The sequence below is a fragment of the Mauremys mutica genome, chromosome 13 (genome assembly GCF_020497125.1).
Source record: "Mauremys mutica isolate MM-2020 ecotype Southern chromosome 13, ASM2049712v1, whole genome shotgun sequence".
NCBI classification, from domain to species: domain Eukaryota; kingdom Metazoa; phylum Chordata; order Testudines; family Geoemydidae; genus Mauremys; species Mauremys mutica.
The window spans coordinates 1,519,776-1,541,091 of NC_059084.1; the positions used below are offsets into that span (position 1 = coordinate 1,519,776).

General features: G+C 51.4%; 1 protein-coding gene across 5 annotated transcripts; it reads right to left on the bottom strand.

Annotated features, from left to right (window-relative positions):
* Positions 1–2,054: 2,054 nt before the first annotated feature.
* Positions 2,055–21,258, bottom strand: TTI1 (TELO2 interacting protein 1). 5 transcript variants are annotated; one of them, XR_006573084.1, is made up of 9 exons: positions 20,993–21,258; positions 15,971–18,315; positions 14,214–14,417; positions 13,212–13,360; positions 12,608–12,748; positions 10,830–11,034; positions 9,990–10,077; positions 6,551–6,669; positions 2,746–2,875 (listed from the first exon to the last, which is right to left on the bottom strand). XR_006573084.1 is itself a non-coding variant. In XM_044984608.1 (8 exons), exons 2-8 carry the CDS (start codon positions 18,273–18,275, stop codon positions 2,611–2,613), a joined length of 3,357 nt encoding a protein of 1,118 aa, XP_044840543.1. In that variant the 5' UTR covers positions 18,276–18,315; positions 20,993–21,258; the 3' UTR covers positions 2,055–2,610. The 5 variants fall into 5 exon arrangements, 3 of the variants coding, with proteins under 3 accessions (XP_044840543.1, XP_044840544.1, XP_044840545.1); XR_006573085.1 differs by lacking the exon at positions 2,746–2,875 and adding an exon at positions 5,216–5,586; XM_044984608.1 differs by lacking the exon at positions 6,551–6,669 and having other exon boundaries at positions 2,055–2,875.
* Positions 21,259–21,316: the final 58 nt, after the last annotated feature.

Below are 21,316 nucleotides of genomic sequence, written 5' to 3' on the forward strand. Positions count from 1 at the left end.
GTGTTTTCTGTTTTAGATGTGTGCACCAACTCGGTCACGAGACGTGGCGGCGGAAACGATCCTTGCCCCTTGTGGTGCTGTTTACGTAGTGTAGCCACCACCAATGCTGCTGCTACCTCTAGAGTGAGTGAGTGTTGAATTCACGCGTGTTTCCAGCCTCTTTGCCCAGGCGCTAAGTTACTGCACAAGCTGCAAAGCAGTGGAGAGTCAGTCCTCACGGCCCCAGTCTAACACATGCAAAGGGGTAGGGCCAGCAGTGCCCAACACCTCCACATGGGATTTAGAGTACGCTCTGAGATGTCACTACCTGAATGTAACCTACAGCATGGTCAAGTTGCATAGCTTCAGAATGTGACCTATTTAGAACAGAAACAGCTGGTAGGCATTCTAAACAGCTGGATATAAAACAAGGCAGTCGACTCCCCTTGAAACATTGAACAAAACCAAGGGCTGGGACATGGATAAAAAAAGAAAAGAAATAAAAGGCACAAATATTTTATTTCCTAACAAATTAATGGTGCAGAAAAACCAGCTAATGCTGGGTGTAGTTTGGTGTTTGAAGCCAGACCCCAAGCAAGATCAGCAAAAAAATGAGGTTAAAACCTGGCTGCGAGTGATATTCAGCCATATCACTGGGTTAATTGCCACTCACTACTCTAGCTGCCAAATTTAGGTTTAAGAAAAAATAGTGAACAAAACCCAACATGAACCCAAAAGGTCTGGTTCAGTTTTCATTAATGCAATAGGGTCTTTCCTCTGATTTTAACGTCTGCCTGCAATGCTGTGAACCTAAACACTGCACCACTGGGCTAGTGCAGTAGTGTAGGCCCAAGGGGAAACGTAACAAGGCCTTAGCCATGTTTCTTTCCCTGCTTAAACATCATCTGTTTTTGCTTCTCTGAATCTTACTTCTCTCCTCCATCTTCTCCTCTCACGGTAACAGAATGTGGGATGTAGTTCAGTGCTTGCAGGGAAGCCGCGTGCTGTTTCTGAGTGCTCAGTGTCAGCTGTGATGCAGTTTGTATCATCAGTAATGTTCAATTTTTTTCTTTGAAAGGTCTGAGTCTTTCGGAATAAGAATCATTTCTGCAGTCTAGCTGCTGCCTACAGGCAATACCCATGCAAGCAAACAAAACAACACTTGGTGATGCAGTGCAGAAATAGTACAACCCTCGGTGCACAAACAGCACTTCCAGGTGCCATAAAATAGTGAGCACCACTATGCTATACTTGAACTACAAAGAGCCTACCCAGGACCCATAGGCTTAGGGTGCTGAAATATTTAACAGGATGCACAAAAGAATTACAAGAATGATTTGAGGTCTGAAAACAGGCCTTATGGTGAGCGCCTTAAGATGCTCACTTTAGTTTATCCAAGGGAAGGCTAAATAGTGACTTGATCAGTCTACACGTAGCCTACTTGGAGAAGAGACTGCTACTAGGCGATGGCTATTTAGCAAAAAAAGGCCTAACAACATTCAAGGCTGGAAGCTGACGCTAGACAAATTGAGACTAGAAATATCCCGCAGTGTTTTAAAGGGCAGGGTGATTAACCATCAGAACAACTCACCTAGGGCCGTGGGGGATCCTTAAACACTTGCCGTCTTTAAGTCGAGACTGGCTATTTTTCTAACACATCTGCTCTAGCTCAACCACAAGTTATGGGCTTGATGCAGAAATTACTGGGTGATGTTCTCTGGCCTGCGATGCAGGTCAGATTAGATCAGTGGTTTTCAACCTTTTTACATTTGTGGACTCATAAACAATTTTGACTGGAGATGTGGAGCCCTCTGGAAATCTTAGACCTAGTCTGTGGCCCCCAGGGTTCTGCAGCCCACAGGTTGAAAACCACAGGACAACAGGATCAGAATGGTCCCTTCTGCCCTGAAAAATCTAGGAAGAGATCTGGGAAGTAAAACCTGCCAGTCTCATTTTATTGCCCAAAGTGAGTGAACTGCAGAATATGAACTACCCCAATGTTGCTAAATCCCTGCTGGTTTGATCATCTCCGCTCTTATCGGAAGTGCAAGGGAGGGATTTCCTTTGAAACATGATTTTTGTTTACATTGTTTCTTTAATACGAAGCACTGCTAGAGACAGAGTTCTAACCCCGAAGAGAGTTTCTGCCATATTGGAGAAGTTGTGGTCAGCGAGGGGAAGAAATTTCAATTCACGTTTTCAGGCCATCATTTATAATCAGTGAAGAAGGGGATGTGAGTGTACGGTGGGGGGAGGGAAGCAGTTGGAAGCAGGGGGGTGATGCAGCTGCATTCTTGGCCTGGGGCAGCACTGGCAGGGGCGTTCTGCCAGGGACCCCAGGCAGCAGCCCAGCGTTTTGATAATAGGGACGGGAGCGTCTTGACAATCTCCTTTTTTAGCCACAAAAGAGCCTGAGATGCACGTGCCCCTTCAGCCCCACGTGAGCAGGGGAGTGCAGGCCCGGCCATGTGCTACACCTAACTCGCCCTCAAATGCCTTTGTAAACTCTGCCCTCAGGGAGCCAGGTCTCAGTCCAGGAGCAGCTCTCATCTTCCTCCGCCGCGATTCAGTCTGAGGACGTTCCTAGACAGCATTGCATTTACACCAGCCGTTTCTTGCTTCCCGCCGCTGCTAGCCCAGTGCCTCGGTCAGCGAGGGGGGTTGCGGCTCAGGTGCCTCTTGGGGCCCGGCTTGAAACGCTGCTGTCTCCTGTCGCTGCAGCTCACCCAGCAGGCCCAGCACGTTGTCGGTGAATTCGGTCCGTTGCCTCCCCATCCCGCCTAGCTTCACCGGCTGGAGGCTGGGATGGGGGGGCTCATACGGGAGGGGGCAGCAGATCTTGTTCAGAAAGAGCCAGGTGGCGTCAGGGTCCACACACATCAAATGGAGGAAAACGCTTCAGGGGGGATGTGGGAAGAAAGGAAAGCAGCGTCAGAGGAGGGGTCAGCAATAAGCAGGGCCATAAGATGGCTGCTAAGCCCAACAGAAACAGAGTTCAACAGTTTCATGTTTATTGGCAAGTGGTGGGAAACCTAGTCACTATTCTCAGCAAAACAATATTAACGAACAAGCGGTCGGTGATTAATGGGTCTCGGGGCCGGAGAGCTCCCAGCATTACAAGGGGAGGTGCTAACTCGGCTGGCGTGAATTATTGCAGTTCAATTGAAGTCAATGGAGTGATGGCCATTTACACCAGCTGAGCACCTGCCCCCGTGGGAAGGCCAATCCCAGCCCCGGTGTAAGCTGGCACCAGTGGAGGGAGGTTGCTGAACTGATACAAGTAGCACATGGTAACACAGAGGGCACCGTGGATTAAGCCAAACAGCACTTTGAGTTCCCAAGAGGAAATGTGCTAATTTCTTGCTGCTCCTGGAGAGAGACTTTAGAAATAAGCCCACCCAGATGGGGCAGAAACGTGCTGAGTTTAGTTTAGAATCCTGGACATGGCTTATGTGTTTGGTACGTCCCGGACCTGGTCTCTACCAACAAATAAATGTGAGATAAGGTGCAAAGGTATTACCTGGTCCCTGGAGAGCAAGGGGTTAACCCCAGTTCAGCTGCCCCCTCCCCTTGCACAGGTGCTTAGGAGCAAGGTAACAAGATGGCTGCTTGGGAAGGGAGAGCTGCAGAGTCTGCCCTAGAGGCCAGGTCTGACTGCTGGGCTGGGCTCGGTTCTAGGCGCTGAACAGTATTTGCTACAAACATTCTCCCCCAAGGCAGAGACCTTGCTGGCTGCCTCTGAATTTTTCCAGCTACCTCCCACATTTCATGGGGCAGAAAAGGTAACAAACTTCATTTTATAGAAAAGTGGCAATTTTTTGTATGGCTCTTGCTGCTGTGTGCCTGGCTTCCATCTTGATTTTTAATATGAAAGGGGAGGCGGGGGAGTTAAGTTTGGTGTGGGAACCTTGCAGGAGAATTTCTTGTGGGTTCAATGTCAGAGCCTCTGACATGGGAAGGAGATGCTGAGCGTGATCTTGGTGGAGAGCAGGAGCTACTGGGGCATGAAGAGGCTAAGGGTTAATTTGCATGAGTCCTTGTATTTATTTATTTCTTCTGTTAATTCTCCTGCTGTCAAACACCTTGGGTTTGACTTGGTTTGTGTCAGGATTTTGATGCCTGGGAGGCAGAGTGGGTTTAATTGGCACTAATCTCCATACCTGGGCCAAAGGCTAGGCTAAAGGAAACAGGAATTGACATGCCACGTAGGCATCATTGTCCAAGGCCCCCCTCCTGCGAGGGGCTGAGGATGATCTATTCCTAGGAGAGTCCATGGCAGCTGAGGGTGCCCAGCATCTGGCAGGATTAAGGCCAAGGTTTTAGTGCCTAAAGATGCAGAGAGACACCTAATGGGGATTTTCCAAAGTGCCTCTGTGCCCAATTCCCATTGAAACCAAAGGGAGTTAGACACTTCTGAAAATCACACTAGGTGACTACATGCTTCCTTAGGCCCCTCCAATACCTTAAAAATCTGGCCCTCAGCCCTTAGGCTCTGATCCTGTAATGAGAGCTGCAGACATGGCCCCCTCCTCCCGTGAGGATCTGACTGCAGGATCAGGGCCTTTGATCATAAGCTCTTTAGGGACTCTCGTCTTTGCTTTCTGTGAAGCACCCTGTGCACACACTAGATCAGAGGTGGGCAAACTACGGTCCGTGGGCCTGTCCTGCCCAGCCCTTGATCTCCCGACCGGGGAGGCTAGCCCCCGGCCCCTCCCCTGCTGCTCCCCCTCCCTTGCAGCGCTCTGCGTGGCACGGCAGTGTGTCTGGCTCCGGCCAGGGCAGCGCGGCTGCCAGACATGCTGCTCTGAGAGGCATGGTAAGCGGGCTGGAGGATTGGATAAGGGGTGGGGGATCCCAGGGGGCAGAGAGCGGGGGCGTTGGATGGGGTGGAGGTTCTGGAGGGAGGGGTTGGATAAGTGTGGGAGTCCCGTGGGGCCTGTCAGGGGATGGAGGGGTGGAGAGGGGTTAGGGGATAGGAAAAGGGTGGGGGGGTGGATAGACATGAGAATCCCGGGGGACCTTTCAGGGTTGGGGGTGTGGATAGGGGGTCAGGGTACTGGGAGCAGGGAGGCTGGATAGGGGGTGGGGTCCTGGGGGGGCAGTTAAGGGCAGGGGGGGTCCCACAAGGGGGCAGTCAGGGGACAAGGAGCAGGGGGGATTGGATGGGTCAGGGAGTGGCAAGTGGGAGGGGTCGGATAGGGGGGTGGGGGCCAGGCTGTTTGGGGAGGCACAGCCTTCCCTACCCAACCCTCCATACAGTTTTGCAACCCCAATGTGGCCCTTGGGCCAAAGTTTGCCCCTCCCTGCCCTAGATAAATATTAAATAAAAAATAAACACAGCGTAAAACCTTCCTAGCCTGAGCTGGATTTAACATAGCTGTTTTGCGGGGGAGCATCGTGTATTTACGCTATAGCCAAGGAAAAGACTGGCATGCCCAAATTCATCGTTTCCACCTCGCCGTGGGAAGGTGCAGAAAGGAGCTGGGTTGTGTGGGAGGAGAGCAGTATCTGTGATCATTGGAATGGAGAATGAAATTGTGAGAGAGCACAGAGAGAGGTAAGTAGGTTTCGATTTCATTGTGAAGCAGTAGTCACTGTTCCTCTCATCTGAAATGCAAACCAAAGATCCTCTGCTAAGTGATTCACACAAACATGAGCCCCACGTCTATCAGAAAGGTCCCCTGCTTGGGCTTTTATGCCTGAAGTCAGCGCACTTCCTATGCAATTAGACAGAAGTGCTTGGGAAAAGCTCCATTTTCTGACACCTCCTGTGCTCTGAAGGGGTAGGGGTTTCCTGAGTACCTAGAACAAGTGTAGGAATAAGCTGGAGATGCTAGGAAGACTTCAAAGTAATCCTCTTGTTGCTGCATAACCCCCCGTTGCCCTACAAACAGCCAAAGAATCGATCTGCATCACTAACTTATAACCCATCGGGGACTCCAAAAGATATAACATCACTATTACCTACACTGAACACCCAACACCGCTCCCTCACCTCAGCGTGGTACTTCCAGAATGCAACGTGACCTTGACTTCCAAACTGCAGATGGTCTGGGACCAACTGTGTCGGCACCAGTGCATGGTGCTCTGGGAAAACGCATTGGGGACAGCCAGATACTGGCCACCTGGTGCTGATCTCAGTCACCCCAGCTTTAGATTGGTGCAACCCCACTGGCTTAAACTAAATTGCTCCTGCTTTACACTAGGGCAAGGGCAGAATCTGGCCCTAGCCTTCTGGACAAATCACACAGCCAAGAGTTAGATTGTAAGGATGCAGCAGGCTTGCTAGGGCAGACGCTTGAGCAGTCTCCCCTCTCTACGGGCGGCCCTAGCCAGGCCCATCAGTGACTAGAGCCCACCAATCCCTGGGGTGCACTGCCGGGTCCATTGGGCCTTGCCCTTAGCTTACCGATGGGCTGAAGCTGTATCCAAGCAGCCCCGTTACACACGGCCTGTGCTGACAGGACGGAGCAGTAATACAGCGGGTAACAGGGACTAGCACAGAAGCCGCTGTCTGGAATATTACCCAGCCAGTGTCAGCTTTTCCGCCCCCCGCGCACACACGTCTTACCTCTTATGTTCACAACAAAGACGTGCCTCTCACCTCCCCACTTCCCAATCAGCAGCTCCAGAGAGAGCAACTCTCAAGACCGTTATCTGGTTCCCAGAGGACTGGAGGCACTCAGCTCCCTGTGTGCCCATAATGGCCCAAGGCCAGTGATTATCTCCGGATAACCTGGAGTGCTGTGCAGCTTAAATAACAACTTGACTTTTACATTTTAAAATTTACTCTTAGGTTGCTTAGAAACAGCCTCTGTTTCCATGGCAAAGAATCCTGAGGTTAATCCAGGGGGTTGGATTTTTTGTAAACTTAAATGTGATTTTATTGAATTGTGCTTGGCGCAGGTGGCTGTTTTACTGCACTTCAGCCCAGCCTGCGACTGACAGCTGTCAATATGTGTCCAATAAACTACAGCCATCAAACCCAGGCGAGGGAGGGGCTTTACTGCTCAGTAATCAACTTGGGGAGCGAAAAGGACCAAAAATAGCTTCTGCTTGCTCCAGTGGCACTGAACAATGTATCGTGTTGGTGCAGAGCAGAGCTAGGCTATTCTGCTGCTTTGCCTTTCCCCATGTGCTGAGCGTAGCCCTGCCAAGCACCAGGGCCACTGTGATCGAGGCTGGCAAAGCGGAGGACTCCTCTGTGGCTCCTTGCTTGCCTCTGTTGAATGTCCAATTAAAAAGAGCCCCGCCCAGCCGCAAGGGCCCTACCGAAGAAGGAACAGGGAAAGGAGGCCTTCCAGGGCTCTCCTGCCACTTTACCCACAGTGGGAGCAGGCCAAGGTGGATCCAGAGCCATGCAGCTTCCCCCAGCCTTCCCCTCCTCTGTCCCCATGGGTATTACAGGGACAATAACCCCTGCCTGGGCAGTCACCAGCTGACAGCCGCCGTGTCATACTGTTGGCTGGCCCGTATCCCCCCTTCAGCCGTGCTGCGACTCACTTTTTTCCAGATGCTATTTCTGCCTGCTGGGCACTGTGCGAAAACACAGTCACCAAACTCACTTTATCCCACTAGTTCACTACCAGCTCCCACCATAGGATCAAACAGCCTCCCTATGGCAGGGTGATGTTCCTGATGGATAGTCCTGCACTTGCTTTGTGCCGCTGCAGCAGCTTGGCCATGGCTCCACTTAACCCTTCCCTCTCCCACCCCACCGACTCCTGCGCTCTTCTCTTGGGTGGGTGGAAGCACTCCCAGCTGGCATGCAGGACGTCAGCGGCATTGCACCTGATGGCACCAGGACTCCTGCAGTCCCTCGTAACCCTGTGATACTATAAATCTGACCCTTGGTCTTGGCAGGTCATAAATCACAAGTAAGAATCCAGTAACCCAATCAGTAGTTATACTTGGAGCTGTAACGTGCCACTGCCCCAGCTGGTTCTAGTCAGCACGCCAGGGTTACGGCTGCCTGGGCGATCTAGTTATAACCCTGCTTTTCAACGGCACTGTAACATTTTGAATTTTTGATCCAATCAGCTGGTAATTTTCAGACTTGCTCCCTGCCTAAACGTGAAGGGATCTGCTGTGAAAGGCTGAGCTGGACGGCTGCTGGGGCTATTTTCAAGCACTCGGGAATAAAGGACAATACTTTCCTCGTTACTTACAAATATATATCTCTATTTGTAATTTTAAAAGGGCTCTAGTGCTGAAACGTCTGGGGACAGGAAGCTGAAGTCTGGCTGAGCCTTTCTGCCGAGGGAACAGTGCCTCCCGTTGTTCTGGGGGAAACCGGTTTTGAGTTACCCAGGTTATGCCCCTTTGAAAACAGGTTTCTACTGCTAGTGGTGGAGGTAGCTGTGAACGCCGCGTCCCCAAGCAGGGGAGGCAGTGCTACACCCGACTGAACTACATTTCCTTATAAAAAGCCTGCCAAGGTTTGTGCATTGAACGAGACTCATGAAACCTTCAAGGGCTGAGATGTTCACAGATCAAATCTTCACATGCCCGGGCATGACGCTAACCTCCAGCGCTAGGTGTGCGCTCAGGGAGCTGGCCGTCCGCTGCGGGCCTGGCCTTGTCCAATAAAGGTGTACGGACTGATGGAGCCCCTTGGGGGGGGGGGCAGGCCAGGCCGGACAGTGCCGCTCCTGGGTACCTTTATCTTCAGTACGAGGGGAACAAAGGCCAAGTCAGGCACTGCTGGAGTTAAAGGCGAGACGTGCCCTTAATTCCAGCCTCCTCTGTGCAGGCCGTACAGCAGGCTCCAATGACCTGATCTCAGCTTCGGTCCCTAATTCAACATACCCCTGTTTTATTCCACAGTGGAACGATTCAAGGGTTTAAAGCGCCGAACGTGCTGCTCAAACCTGGAGCTAAGCTCTCCGCCCCAGCGCCGCGTACAGAGAGGAAAGCGGCTCCCGCTAGCTCAGGGGATTTGGCCCACAATTGGAGACAGGGACTGGAGCCTGCTGAAAAGGACGACAGCCGCCAAGGTAAAAAATACCCCCCCCCAGCCCCCCAGTACAGATAGAGGGGAAGGCTGCAGTTCCTGTGAGAGCTTAAATCTGCCCAGCTTTCCTCTCTGGCAGAGATGCTGGCCAACTGCACGAAAGCTTTTCACGTTCTGCCTGCTCTCCAGGAGCCCTGTGCTCAGGGGAAAGGTGCCTGCGAGTTTTTTCCCTTTTAGGAATATTCCACCCTACGCTCTCACAATGCCAGCTGCTTTCTGCCTGTTGTGTGAGACCCAGGCTAACCCTGCTGGGGAGAAGCCTCTGGCCCTTTCCTCTGGCAGAAAAATGAACCCCTGTTCTTATTCACCCTGTGTATTCTGTAGCTGGGCAGATCTCATTGACTGAGATCTTTTGTCTGCTCTCCAGGTGGCACAATAGAGCAGCAGTGATTTTTCACTGCAGCAACAAGCTTGTGACTCACCGGAGGGCAGGATCTGGTCTATCCTGAAGTATAACATCTGTGAACATTTTGTAGATGTTGGTATATGTGCATCTGAGCCACTAGACAGCTCACAGGGGCACTGGGGGACAGGAGCCCCCGAAGATGGGGAGGGAGCTTGTGGGGGAATGGACGGATGCAAGGAGCCCCTGGCGTGTGCAATCAGCTTGGCTGACAAAAGCAAGGAAAAGTGCAGCCCTCCAGTAAGAGAAGTCAGGTAAACAAGCAGCAACGCCACAAGCACATTCCAATGTCTAAATCCAGACCCCCAGCGTGCGAACAGCCCTGTGCAGGGCTGGGGTAAAGCAAATGAGGCACATTCTCCTCCCTGCAAGTGGGGGGAAACTTAGAAAAGAAACTCCTCACTGCAGATGGGCTGGCTCTTCAGCTTCCCCCTTTGGGTGGTGACTCGTATTTCACCAGTGGTAGCAGGTACCTCTCATGGACACCCTCCTCTGCAGCCTTCAGTGTGAATACGCTGGGCAGGGGGAGAAGAGAAGGGGACACCTAACTCCCTCCCCTCATTCAGAATACACCCTGTGTGTGTGGAGCGTTACCTCCGGGCGGCCTCTTGCAGTTTCACAGGTTGTTTGGCACTGAGGTAAATCAGACAGGCATCCGCTACTTTATTCAGGTCACTCTCGCCTGCAGAAATGGGACAGAAAGGAATGGCAGGAGATAACTGACACCGGCTAATGGGATTCGGGGCTTCTGCACCTCTCGCAGTCTAAGCCAGAGCTCTTCCTACCCATCCCCTGCTGTATAGCGAGGAGAACATCAAGGGCATCAAGACAGCAAAGGAGCTCTCAGCCCTGCAAACTCGCCTCTCCTCCCCCACAAGGCCAGGGGACGCCCAGTGTACTGCAGCATGCTCCAGAAATCTGCCAGAATAGAAGGGTTCTCCATGCAGTCGTCCCAAAAGGAGACCGGCCCGTTGAGTTTGGGAAGGATGTCTGGATTCCCACTCTTCATTTTGGTTCGTTCAGAGAGCAGCATGGCTGCCAGGGCTCTGGGGTTCTAATCCCCTTGTGACACCTTCTCGCCAGGTCAGAGACAGACAGGCTGGCACGGGGGGGGAGAAGGGCCAGCAGTCAGATCCTGAGCCGGGTCCTAGGAGCCCTCCTCACCCCTTTGTCTCACAGGGAGTCGAGGGCACCAGCCCCTCCATGTTGGGCTCTGATGGGGAGAGGTGAATGCTGAGACACGACTGGAATAGGTGGAGCTGGAGAAGGGGCAGAAAATAAATCCCATGTGACAGGGACAGAGCATAGGCTTTCATAGCTGCTGTGAAGAGTGATGGATGAGGCCTGCTGAGCAGAGGGACAAAGATCAGAGACGAGAGGGCAAGGCTGGGCACAGATCTCAGACAGCCGACCTCGTCCTCCCCTGGTACTCACCCAAGTCCAGCTTTTCACACAGCAAACCCAGCCCCTGCAGCACGGCCAGCTGTAACTTGAAGGCAAGAGTATGGCTGTACACGGGTCCGGCTCTGGCACTGACTGGAGCCTGGGCGACAAGGGAACCGGCCAGCTTGGGCAGGACGTCTTTGGAGAATCGTCGCTTCAGGAAATCGCCACACTTCTCAGCCAGGGTACAGAGCACCTAGCAAAGAAACCCCACTGAGCCCATGGTTACTGGGAGGGGAGCTCAGTGGTGCGCAGGGGTAGAGTGGGAACGCACAACTCAGCAACACCCTCAGCGAGCAGGGGAAAGGGGAGTTCAACCCTGGACCGCGGCCTGTTGTTACAGCAACCTGCTGGCTGTATTCCCAGCGTAGAACCGAGCGAGGAGAAAGGAGGGATTCGTGCTTCAAATGTGGGGCTGGGAGAGCTGGGTCCCACCCCTGGAGTCCCTGATACTTTGGGCAAGTCATGTAACCTTCTCCATCGCTCAGTTTCCTCATCTGCAGCTGGGTGATCACTGCCTTAGCACACAAAGTGGGTTGTGAGGCTTCATTCAAAACTGCAAGGACCTCGGAGATCAGATAAAAGATGCCAAACTGCCATCATCACGAAAACAGCCCGCATTGCCAGCAAGCAAAGGGGAGCTAAGGCAACTGCACACAGGCAGAGAACGGGCTAGTTTGTGGGTTACGAACAGGAAGATGACGTAACTTATGCTAACTCATCCCTAGAAAATGGGGTGGAAAAGTATCCGTGCTGGGGTCCTCGGCCTGGGCTCAGCTTGTAGAACTGGGGTCCTGCATTGGGCATGGTCCAGTTATGCCACACTGCAGCATTTTCTATCTTCTTCTGTAATTTAAACGGACACTTTCAAAGGATTTTTCATTTTTTTTTTTTAAAAGCCCTCCCTGCTGCTTATAATCCTCCCTTGAATATCTGAAAAGGAAATCTGTTCTGTGCGGTGATTGGTCTCTGCCTTTACCCCAGGCACTCTCGGGGAGTTTATCATGGGGCAGCTCTGAAATTCTAGGGTGCTGGCTCTGTTGGTTTTTTGGAGGCATTTTAACATTTGTCACTGCAAACACTTTATACTCCTCCTCAGCCTGGGTGGAAAAGAAAGGTAAGTCAGCGTGGGGAGCTGGTGACCTTGCGGATATCCTCATAAATGGATGTTTTATTGCCTGGCTTCCTGGGAGCAGGGTGCTGCTGGAACATGGCAGAATGCGCTGCAGGACTGATGAGGGTGGGAACAGTTTTTAACGCAAACGCTCAGGTTAATAAAAAGGTTAAGTGCAATTGCAAAACCACCTCCCAAATGCCTCAGCCACAAGGAAACCCCTCCCCTCCAGGAATAGGGCCTGTTGAATTACCCTCTTGTCTCCGGGGGTGATCCCCCAGGGGTGCCAGAACCCACAGCTCACATGAGGGTATACCGTGCCTCTGACAGTCAGCCCCTTAGGCTGTAAAAGGATGGATCTTCCTTTCCATTCCTGCACAGCCAAACACACTGCACCCAATAAATAATCATTAATAAACTCTTCCCCATGGGGAGGGCGTCAGTAGCTCGTTCATGGGCAAAGGGCACTAAAAGAGTGTACCTGCAGATACACTGGGCAGGGAAGCACCTTTGCTCTGCACCGTGTGTTTAAAATTCACTCTGTACAGTGAGCGTTTCTACATCCCCCAAGCCCTGCATGTGGCAGGGCGCCAGCTCTGTGGCTTGCTCTCTGTGCTCCAGCTTGAAGGCCGTTGGCCAGGATTCATCGTCGTACCTTGAAGGCTCTGAGCACCGCCAGCGGGTCGTCGTTAATCAGCCGGGTGACGAGAGCCGGCCAGGCGCGATGAGCCATGGGAAGCAGATGGTTTTCATGAAGATGCAGCACAATCACGCAGAACTCCAGCACGTCCAGGACCTGCACAAGGAGAAGGCACAGCTCTGACCGGCTGCTACAGTCCCCCCTGCCTCTCCGGAGAGCAGAGGATGGAAGTCTAAAGCAATGGGATCCACCTCTGCCTCTCCCTGACCTGGGGAGGAAAGCCACGGGGGCAGGAATGGGTGGGCTCTACCTGTGGCAGGACAAGCTATCAGGTTCTGATGCCTGACACTAAGCTGTTGGCGAGGCTGAATCAGTCTCCTTGGTGCAAGGCAGCTTCCTCTTTCCCTCTCTTTTTATCTAGGCTAAGGCTTGCCAGCACTTGGAGCCTCTGCCCCGGCAGCGGTGAGACGTCCAGGTGGCACTGGCCTCATCCTAGAGGCATGTCTGGCACGTCCTGTGACCCTCCCCGCCCCCCAGCACAAGGTAACAGTCTGAGCCTCTGCAAGGCTGGGCCCTGTGGTGCTCCATCGGTATGGTGTAGTGCATGTGCTCTGCTAACCTTCAGCCGCACCCGCAGACTCTTGTCAGACAGTAAATGGATACATCTCTCCATCACATCCTTTGCTATCTGGGCATGGGCTGGCAATGGAGTCTCTCCCGCCGCACCGCTGTCGTTCATCTCGGGCTCAGGAGGGGGGGCCTGCACCTCTGGAAGACAGGGCACAGTTCACAGCTGTGGGAATGAACTAGGAGCCATAGGCACGTGCCTCACCCCCACTGCAAGGCTCTTATCCAGCGTCCCAAAGGAGACCTGGGGCATTTGTGATGGCAAAGTCTGTGCTCTCTGGGGCTAAATGCCTGTTTGTGAAATCCAGCAGCAGGAGCAGTGTGTTTGTTATAGGAGAAAGGAAGATTTAGTTTCCTTTATCGGACTGACATTTGCAGTCTGTCCTTCCCCACAGACCCCTTTATTTCCAATTGGTTTTGATTAAAAATGAAGGACCTGGGTATTTAAAGGTCAGAATTCCAGCATGGTAGAGTAATGAGGAGGCAAACGTTCCCTCCTGGAAAGTTTCTAAAGGGCCTTGGCTGGAGTCAGTGCTTAAAGAAGTGCTGGAGTCCTGAGCCAGGGAAGAGACAGCACAGAATTCCAGTAAGGGTGGGAGGAAAAAGCAGCAATTTTCCAGGATTTTGCTATTTTGGATGCTGAATACCATGTGCCATGTGTCCTGCTACCAAAGCACTTGCTCCAGTTAGGATTAGCTGGGGCCAGACTTGCCGACTATGGCACGACTGGCTTGTGGCTGTGACCACTGGAATCCGGCCCCTGGTTATCTGCTACTAGATCAACATTCGATCTACAACTACGTGGCAGGTTTTCCCTGGGCCTCAGTGAGCACAGATCACCAGACAATGCACTGTATGGTCCCAGCAGCCTCCTCTGTGGATTTAATTACATTCAAAATGGAGCTGAGCCCACAGAACTCATGATTCCGAGTCCCAGCCTGGCTTTGAGCCCCCAGAGATCAGTGGCTTTACCAAGCTCACAATCATTACTGACCCTCTTCCTCCTCCTCCGTGGCTGGAAGGTTGCCCTCTGCAATCTGCCTCTGTTTGATGTAGTCCAGGAAGAACTGTTCCACTTCTTGCACCATGGGGGTAATTACAGACCCTTCCCCCTGCTTCTGGGATGAAGTGCTGCTCTGCTGCTCTAGATTCTGCTCTTGTGGGTGCTCCTTCCCCTTCCCCACCACGAACCACTGCACTGCAGAAGAGAGGCACGAAATGTCACTGAGAACCCATGTCAGCTATGTACCACAGCAGCCTGGACGTTGTGAACAGACAGAGACCGTCTACAAAGCGTGAGGCAGAAACGCAAAAGCTACCTGAAAGAGGTGAGTCTTGGAACTAGGTCCTTGCAATCAGACAACCGGACTACAGAGAGGAACTGGCTCAAATCCAGCCCTGGCATAATAGAGGGCAATCCCCATTAGCTTCAACAGAATGTTAATGCAAGAAGTAAATCTGACCCTCTATCCCTCCTCTTCCAAAAAGTGTCAGGTTCTGCTGCTGCAACCCCAAAGAGTCCATCTACACGAGGAAAATGTCCTCTTGATGGCAACAGTTGGGTCCTTCCAAACCCTCAAGTGGGGCTGAAAACAGTTTTGTGGCTTATGTAGAGAGGGCCAACCCTTTTTCAACCCCCATCACAGACAGTGAGCTTGGGACCGTCTGTTCCATGCTCGCTGCAATGGGTGTCGAGAATGGTGTGGCCCCCTCTGCTCCAGCTGGGTTGTGGGGAGGGCTCCTGTTTGGTTGAAATCCATAGTGCAGATGTGAACTGAAAGACGAGAGGTGTAGTACAGCGAGAGAAGTTTGGCAGGAAGCGTGTAACGGAAACATACCCTCAAATCTGTTCTAAAACTGGCCTTCAGACTATTCTCCAGCACCACACAGGCCTCTCCAAATGGAGGATTAAATACTGAAACTCAGAGGAGTCATTTGAAAATACACTTCTTTGACCAGGCAAGAAAGCAAAAAGATGGTACACATGGTCTGAACCAATCTGGCAGTTCCGAGGTCTATCTAGCTTAGTCCTGTCTCTCTGCTTCAGCGGAAGGGGCAAGAACCCCGGGGGTAAACTGCCCCCCCTCACGCCACCCTAGAAAGGTCTCAATGATCCCCCATAATTAGAGACTGGCCTAAACGTGACATGGGAGGTGCCTCTCTCCCCAATATTGGTTTTCTGGCATTACGTGTTGTAACTCTGGATATTCTTGTTATCCAGGTCTGAGATTCTAGACCCTCCTGTGACTGCCACAATGGAAGGCCCCAGACACGGTTTCGCTGTGGGCCTCCACAGCTCCCATTTTCTTTGCAGCAAGAGCAGGAAAAGTTTGTTTTATTTAAACAAAAACAAATTGCAGAATCTGATGGTTTAGTCCTCCTGTTCTTCCCCTCCCTCAAACTTGCCAGGAAAGGCTTCCTACTTGCCACTGGTGACTGGACTTCATGCCTGGCTCCTGGGTAACTTTATTTCCCCCGGCTATCCCTCCCTGGGTCAGCTACTCTCAGCGATACTAAACCCGCTGGCATGTGGGACATGATCCTGCAGCTCTGTGCTGAATCTGTCTGGAATGTCTTTGGGCCGAGCACAGTTCCAGCACCACTGGCTCACCAGCCCAACGCTCAACGTATGGTAATGGATGTGCTTTCTGGAATTATGGGAACATTCCATCAGCGCTCAAGGGGTTAAAGAGGGAAATTCTTTAAGTGACAGTAAGACAAAATTATTCAAAAGGCAGGTTATTTAGATACCTAAAGCTGCCACTAATGTGGACAGGACCCCAAGGAAAGAGGAAGCTCGGTCGTCATAAAACTGATCAAGGGCAGACAGGACATCTCGGATCACATCCTCCACCAGTGGGAGCAAGCTGGCATCCGAATGCCTGAGCATGGCCTCCAGGACCTGCGAGGCGTGAGGCTGATGTGCCACCCGACGCAGGTTTAGGGAAATCCCATTCACCAGATAGTCCGAGTTACCATTTATCAGATTTTGCACAGAGTCATAGCCACAGGCATGGCAGACATCCACCATGGTTCCAGTCGCCGTCTGACTAATGAGCAGACTACTGTCCCCGGCCTTTTCAAGCACAGGGTAGAGGACTGATGCTAGAAGCAAGCGGAACTCTTTCCCCAGCACATACGCAAAGCAGCCAACCCCCTCCAGCTGGATGCAGATCTGCCAGATATTGCTGTTCATGGAGCGGATGGTTGGGCTTGGGTCTGAAGAAGGGGAGGAGGATGAAATCAAAGAACTGCTGTGTGCACCTCTTGGGATAGCACATACTCCTGAATGTTTCACAGTTAACTCATCGCTGGTTCCCTCAGTGTCAATGCTGGTGGTCAGATACCAGTTTGCCTGGTCAGTATATTCTTCGAGGATGGATGTTATGGTCCCTTTAAGGTCTTCCGTGCTCACTGCAGTTTCCCTTTCGTGAAGAACATCAACCCCCAGTCCAGCAGCTCCTGTGATCAACTCATTGAGGACCATGGCAGCCTGCTTCCGATACACCACAGATTCGTTGTATAGCCCCATGAAATGATCCACTAGCAAGTAGAGGTTTCCGTAGTAGCCAAGTACTCGGCAAACCTGCTGAATGAGCAAGAAAATCCGCTCATCAAAGAAGAACCGGAAGTATTTCTTCTGACCTTTGCCATGCTGCAAGGAACCCGAGGGCTCACCTAGAGAGTCTTCAGGGCCCCAACGTCTTTCTTCAACAATCTTCACATCAGCCACATCCAGCTCCAGAACTTGCATCAGAGCTTTGGAGAGACGCTGGAGGTGGGCAGCAGAGTTGAGCACAATGTTCACCTTGGGGCCCAGCAACTTCAGGGAGCCGAGTAATAAGCTCAAGGTAGAGAACTTGCCTTGATCATCCTGGGAATTCATCAGACGTGGAAGGGCTGTGGCCAGGGAATGCAGATTCTCTGACAGAATATCAGCAAGAGCCCTGTTCTCAGCTACTGTTCTCAGCTCCGCAATGCTCCTGAGAATCTCATGACACTTGCTTTGGACCTCATTGCTTTCATCATTAACAAGCCCAACCAAGGCTTTTAACAGGTGACCAACTGATTCTACCAGTGACTGACTGCACTTCAACATAAGGTGATGGACCAGCTCCACCAATTCCATCCTGACCTTCCAGTGAGGGTGAAGAGAAGCAAATTCAACTATCTTGTGGATAAGGAGAGACAATTTGTCTGCAGTGCTTTTTACCCAGTCCGGTCCTCTATGGACCACCAGCTCAGATACTCTGCTTTGTTCCACTGAAGGCTTCTCTTCATCCTGTGTGATTGTGGCTAGTTGTTCATCTGCCATCACCAAGCAGACAGTTTGATAAAAGAGCCTGATGGCAGAAACAGTGACCATATGACCTTGTTTGATGTCTCCAGTAATAACCCGGGACAGGGCAGTAGAGATCCCAGGTAGAAAAGAAGCAAACAAATTCCCACATTGTCTTGTTTCAACTGTGTCTAGGAGTCTATGATGCTCCTGGCAGTCACACTGCAGAATTAGGACCTGTAAACACTTTAAGGCAGCCAGCTTAATTTGCTTTGCTTTTTCTTGTTCTGCTAAGGCCAAAAGCAAAGATACAGCAAATCCTAAGTGAGGAAGGGTAGAAGGTTGATACAAAGTAAGGATAATGTCCCCATAAGCTGAATGCATCAGGACCTGGAGTGCTTGGATTACAGTCAGTTTTAATTCCTCTGATAGCGGGGCTGGTGGCTGCAAACCAGATGGAGAAGATAGACACAGGCAGAGCTCAGAAAAAAGCTCCTGAAGGAGGTCCTGCTTCTTCACACACGTTGTTGAAAGAATGGACGTGATGCACTGCACCACACTCTGGACAAGTCTCTCTCGTTTGGGTCCTGGGGTCTTCAGGGTGAACCTCAATGGGAAAAGGACATACTCCTGCAGTTCCTGCAGGGCAGAGTCACTGACTGTCTGCAGCTGAGCCTGCAAGCATTCCACATTCTCAGTAGTCTGCACCTTTGTTAGCTGTACACAAACTGGGCGCAAGATCCCGAACGCTTCTTGTGGGGTATCAAAAACAGCCATTGTCCAGCAATCCTCTTCTTACGTGACTGTAGTTATCATCCTGCAGGAAGGAAAGAAAAGCAATACTTGCTTCAATGAAAACAGCATTAAAACAATTGCAATCTGTTCCTTACTGATTAGCCAGACCTACTGTGCTCAGAAAAGTGTGACAGTATCTATTGCAAAGCAAAAGGTAATTCCATTCATTTCTCTCTAAGTGGTATAATAAGCATTCCGATTATTATACAGGAGCCCTTTAGGCTTCCACCCTAGAAGTGCTTTGAGACCTATGGATGAAAAGCATTATATAAGATCTTGGCGTTGTTATTTATTATTATTAGAATTAAGGGTGGATGGGAGGGGAGTATATACTTTTACCTATAGAAATCTATAACTTAATGTGTTTGCGTGAAAATGGTCTACTCTATGTTAGTCAGGTCTGACTCGAAGGAAAACCAATCATCACTAATGATTTATTTAACACAGCAGGTATAACGCAGCAGCTATAGACCCAGGAGACGAGGGCAGTTTCTTAGCTGAAGTACAGTGAATGTTTGTTTTGTTCAACATTTCTCTTTAGTTTCTGGCAGGATGGGTTGAGCCCTGTTTCTCCAGTGTTTGGCTCCATCTCAACCAGATCTACAGCAGTGTTTAACTTTGGTTTTCAAAAACACTTTAAGCATGAGTGTAACCAAATAAGATTGTAATTGTGAGGACAGATTTTTAAAGGTACCAGATACTTCCAGATGCAGACAGCAGCCTACTGGGATTTTCAAAAGCATCAAAGGGACCTAGGCACTTCTTAAAATCCTATTAGGTATTTATCTGCAGCTGCTTAAGTATCTTTAAAAATCTGGTCTTTTGTCAGGGGCCATGAAGGCAAACTCTTAAAACAAAGCCATATTCTAGCATAGTAGGGCTATGGCAGTGCATATGCTTGTAGGCCCCAGCTTGAGTCTGCTGAGCTAAAGTGCAGAACAAAGGTAGGTTGATATACTGGATATGCACATGATAGGGTAGTGGAAGGACTCTGCTGATTGATTAGTGTACTCTGGTGTCTGAGCATTAGTATGTAGGCTGTTCCATGCTGGAACCCATACAGGGCATCATCAAACAGTTACAACCCATACGTCTTGGGGACCATGTCTCTTCTAGCCTTCAAACAACCCCCAACTTCTCCAAGCTCATCATCAGAAGCAAGCTCCCCATAGATCAAGACCCAGCATCTCAAAGCAGAACCAGACCTTGCCAGAACAACTGATACAAAACCTGTAGACATATCTCCACTGATCAATACCCCTCATGACCCCCCTTTCACGACCTACACATGCCTGTCACAACATGTGGTGTACCTCATCCAGTGCACTAAATGCCCCAACAACAACTACTGTATGTGGGGGAAAACAGACAATCACTATGCATTCAAATGAAGTCACACTGGAAAATGGTAAAAGATAACACCACCGCATCACCCAGGGGTGAATGCTCTTTGTAAAGCGATCGCTCTGTATATGATCTCTTACTCCTCATTCCCAAAGAAAACCTGTGCAACACCTTCTAAAGATGAGCTTGGGAGCTTAAATTTGTAACTTTGTTAGACTCTTAAAATAATAGGCTGAATAAAAATATGGGATTTATGGCTTATTACATCATTTTATAACCCACTAACCCCTCTCCAGCTTCTGTCAAACTCCCTATGTCAACCAGCCACTTCACCTTGAAGAAGCCCTTAAAATATGTGCTGACTACTTATGCGAAACAATCTGTTCCACCTTGTATTTTACTGTGACGCCCTGTGTACCTTCCCCAGACCAGAAGAAGAGCTCTGTGTAAGCTTAACAGCTTGTCTTTTTCACCAACAGAAGTTGGTGCAATATATTACTGCACCCACCTTGTCTCCCTAATGAGAACTTGACAGGTAAACCTCTAACCCCAACCCCTCCAAAAAGCCCGAGTGGGTGGGATCACTCAGTGGCACTGACAGATGCTCCTGAGGAACTCATTACATTCACAGGTGCATGGCCCAGAAGGTGAAGGCCATGCCTCAGGCTGTCTCTACTCAAGTACCCGACCTGGTAACTACAGCCTCGGGCTAAATCTCTCTGCTTACACCATCTGTCTGTAAGCTTGTAGGGGTGGGTGGGGGGCACCCAACCAGGCAGCTCCAGGATGCTGAGCAGGGTAATAAACATGGAAGACTCCCCCCACCCTCTCTGCTCTCCCCCGACCCCTGTGGCACTTACAGCAGCCCTGAAGCCTCTGCCCAGCCCAGCAATTCAAGAGCCCCAGGACTGTCCTGCTTGGGGGAGCCCCTGCCCCCCCAAGTGAATCCCTGCCCCCTGCATGGAGCTGGGGGGCCCCAGGAGCCCCTAGCCCCCCGTGAATCCCTACCCCCTGCACAGATCTGGGGGGGCAGGAGCCCCTATCCCCCCATGAATCCCTAGCCCCTGCACAGATTGGGGGGGCAGGAGCCCCTATCCCCCCGTGAATCCCTACCCCCTGCACAGATCTGGGGGGGGCAGGAGCCCCTATCCCCACATGAATCCCTACCCCCTGCACAGAGCTGGGGGGCCCCAGGAGCCCCTGCCCCCCCCCGTGAATCCCTGTGCACGGAGCTGGGGGCCCCAGGAGCCCCTGCCCCCCCCCGTGAATCCCTTCCCCTGGCACGGAGCTGGGGAGCAGGAGCCCCAGCTTGGCGTCAGAGCCGCAGAGGACCCTCCAAGACCCCCATCTCCTACCTGTTCCAGTCACACTCACACCATAGGGGGTGGGCGGCACATGCCGGAAGTAACGTGAACAACCCCCGACCATCCAACTCAGGAGTAAAGTGAAAAAACTCCCCAGCTTGTCTAGGCAGGAAGGAGAAGCAAGAAAAGTCTCAGGTGAGCGCACTGCGCATGCGGAGCTGGCCCGTGCCGGAGTTTTGAAATAGGGCTCAGTTAGGCATACAGCGCATGCGTCCTCGGCTGGCGCCGGGTAAAGGTTAGAAAAGTCTCAGCTGGAGTCACTGCGCATGCGCCGCTTTCCCGCGCCCGCGCCTGCCTCCGGCCCGGTGTGATGTG

Coding starts and splice junctions, on each gene's coding strand:
- TTI1 (XM_044984608.1), bottom strand. CDS start 18,275: ATGGCTGTTTTTGATACCCCACAAGAAGCGTTCGGGATCTTGCGCCCA. Junction 12,749..13,211: donor GTCTGCGGGTGCGGCTGAAG/GTTAGCAGAGCA, acceptor CTCCTTGTGCAG/GTCCTGGACGTGCTGGAGTT. Junction 2,876..9,989: donor CTGCAAGAGGCCGCCCGGAG/GTAACGCTCCAC, acceptor TCCCCCCTGAAG/CGTTTTCCTCCATTTGATGT.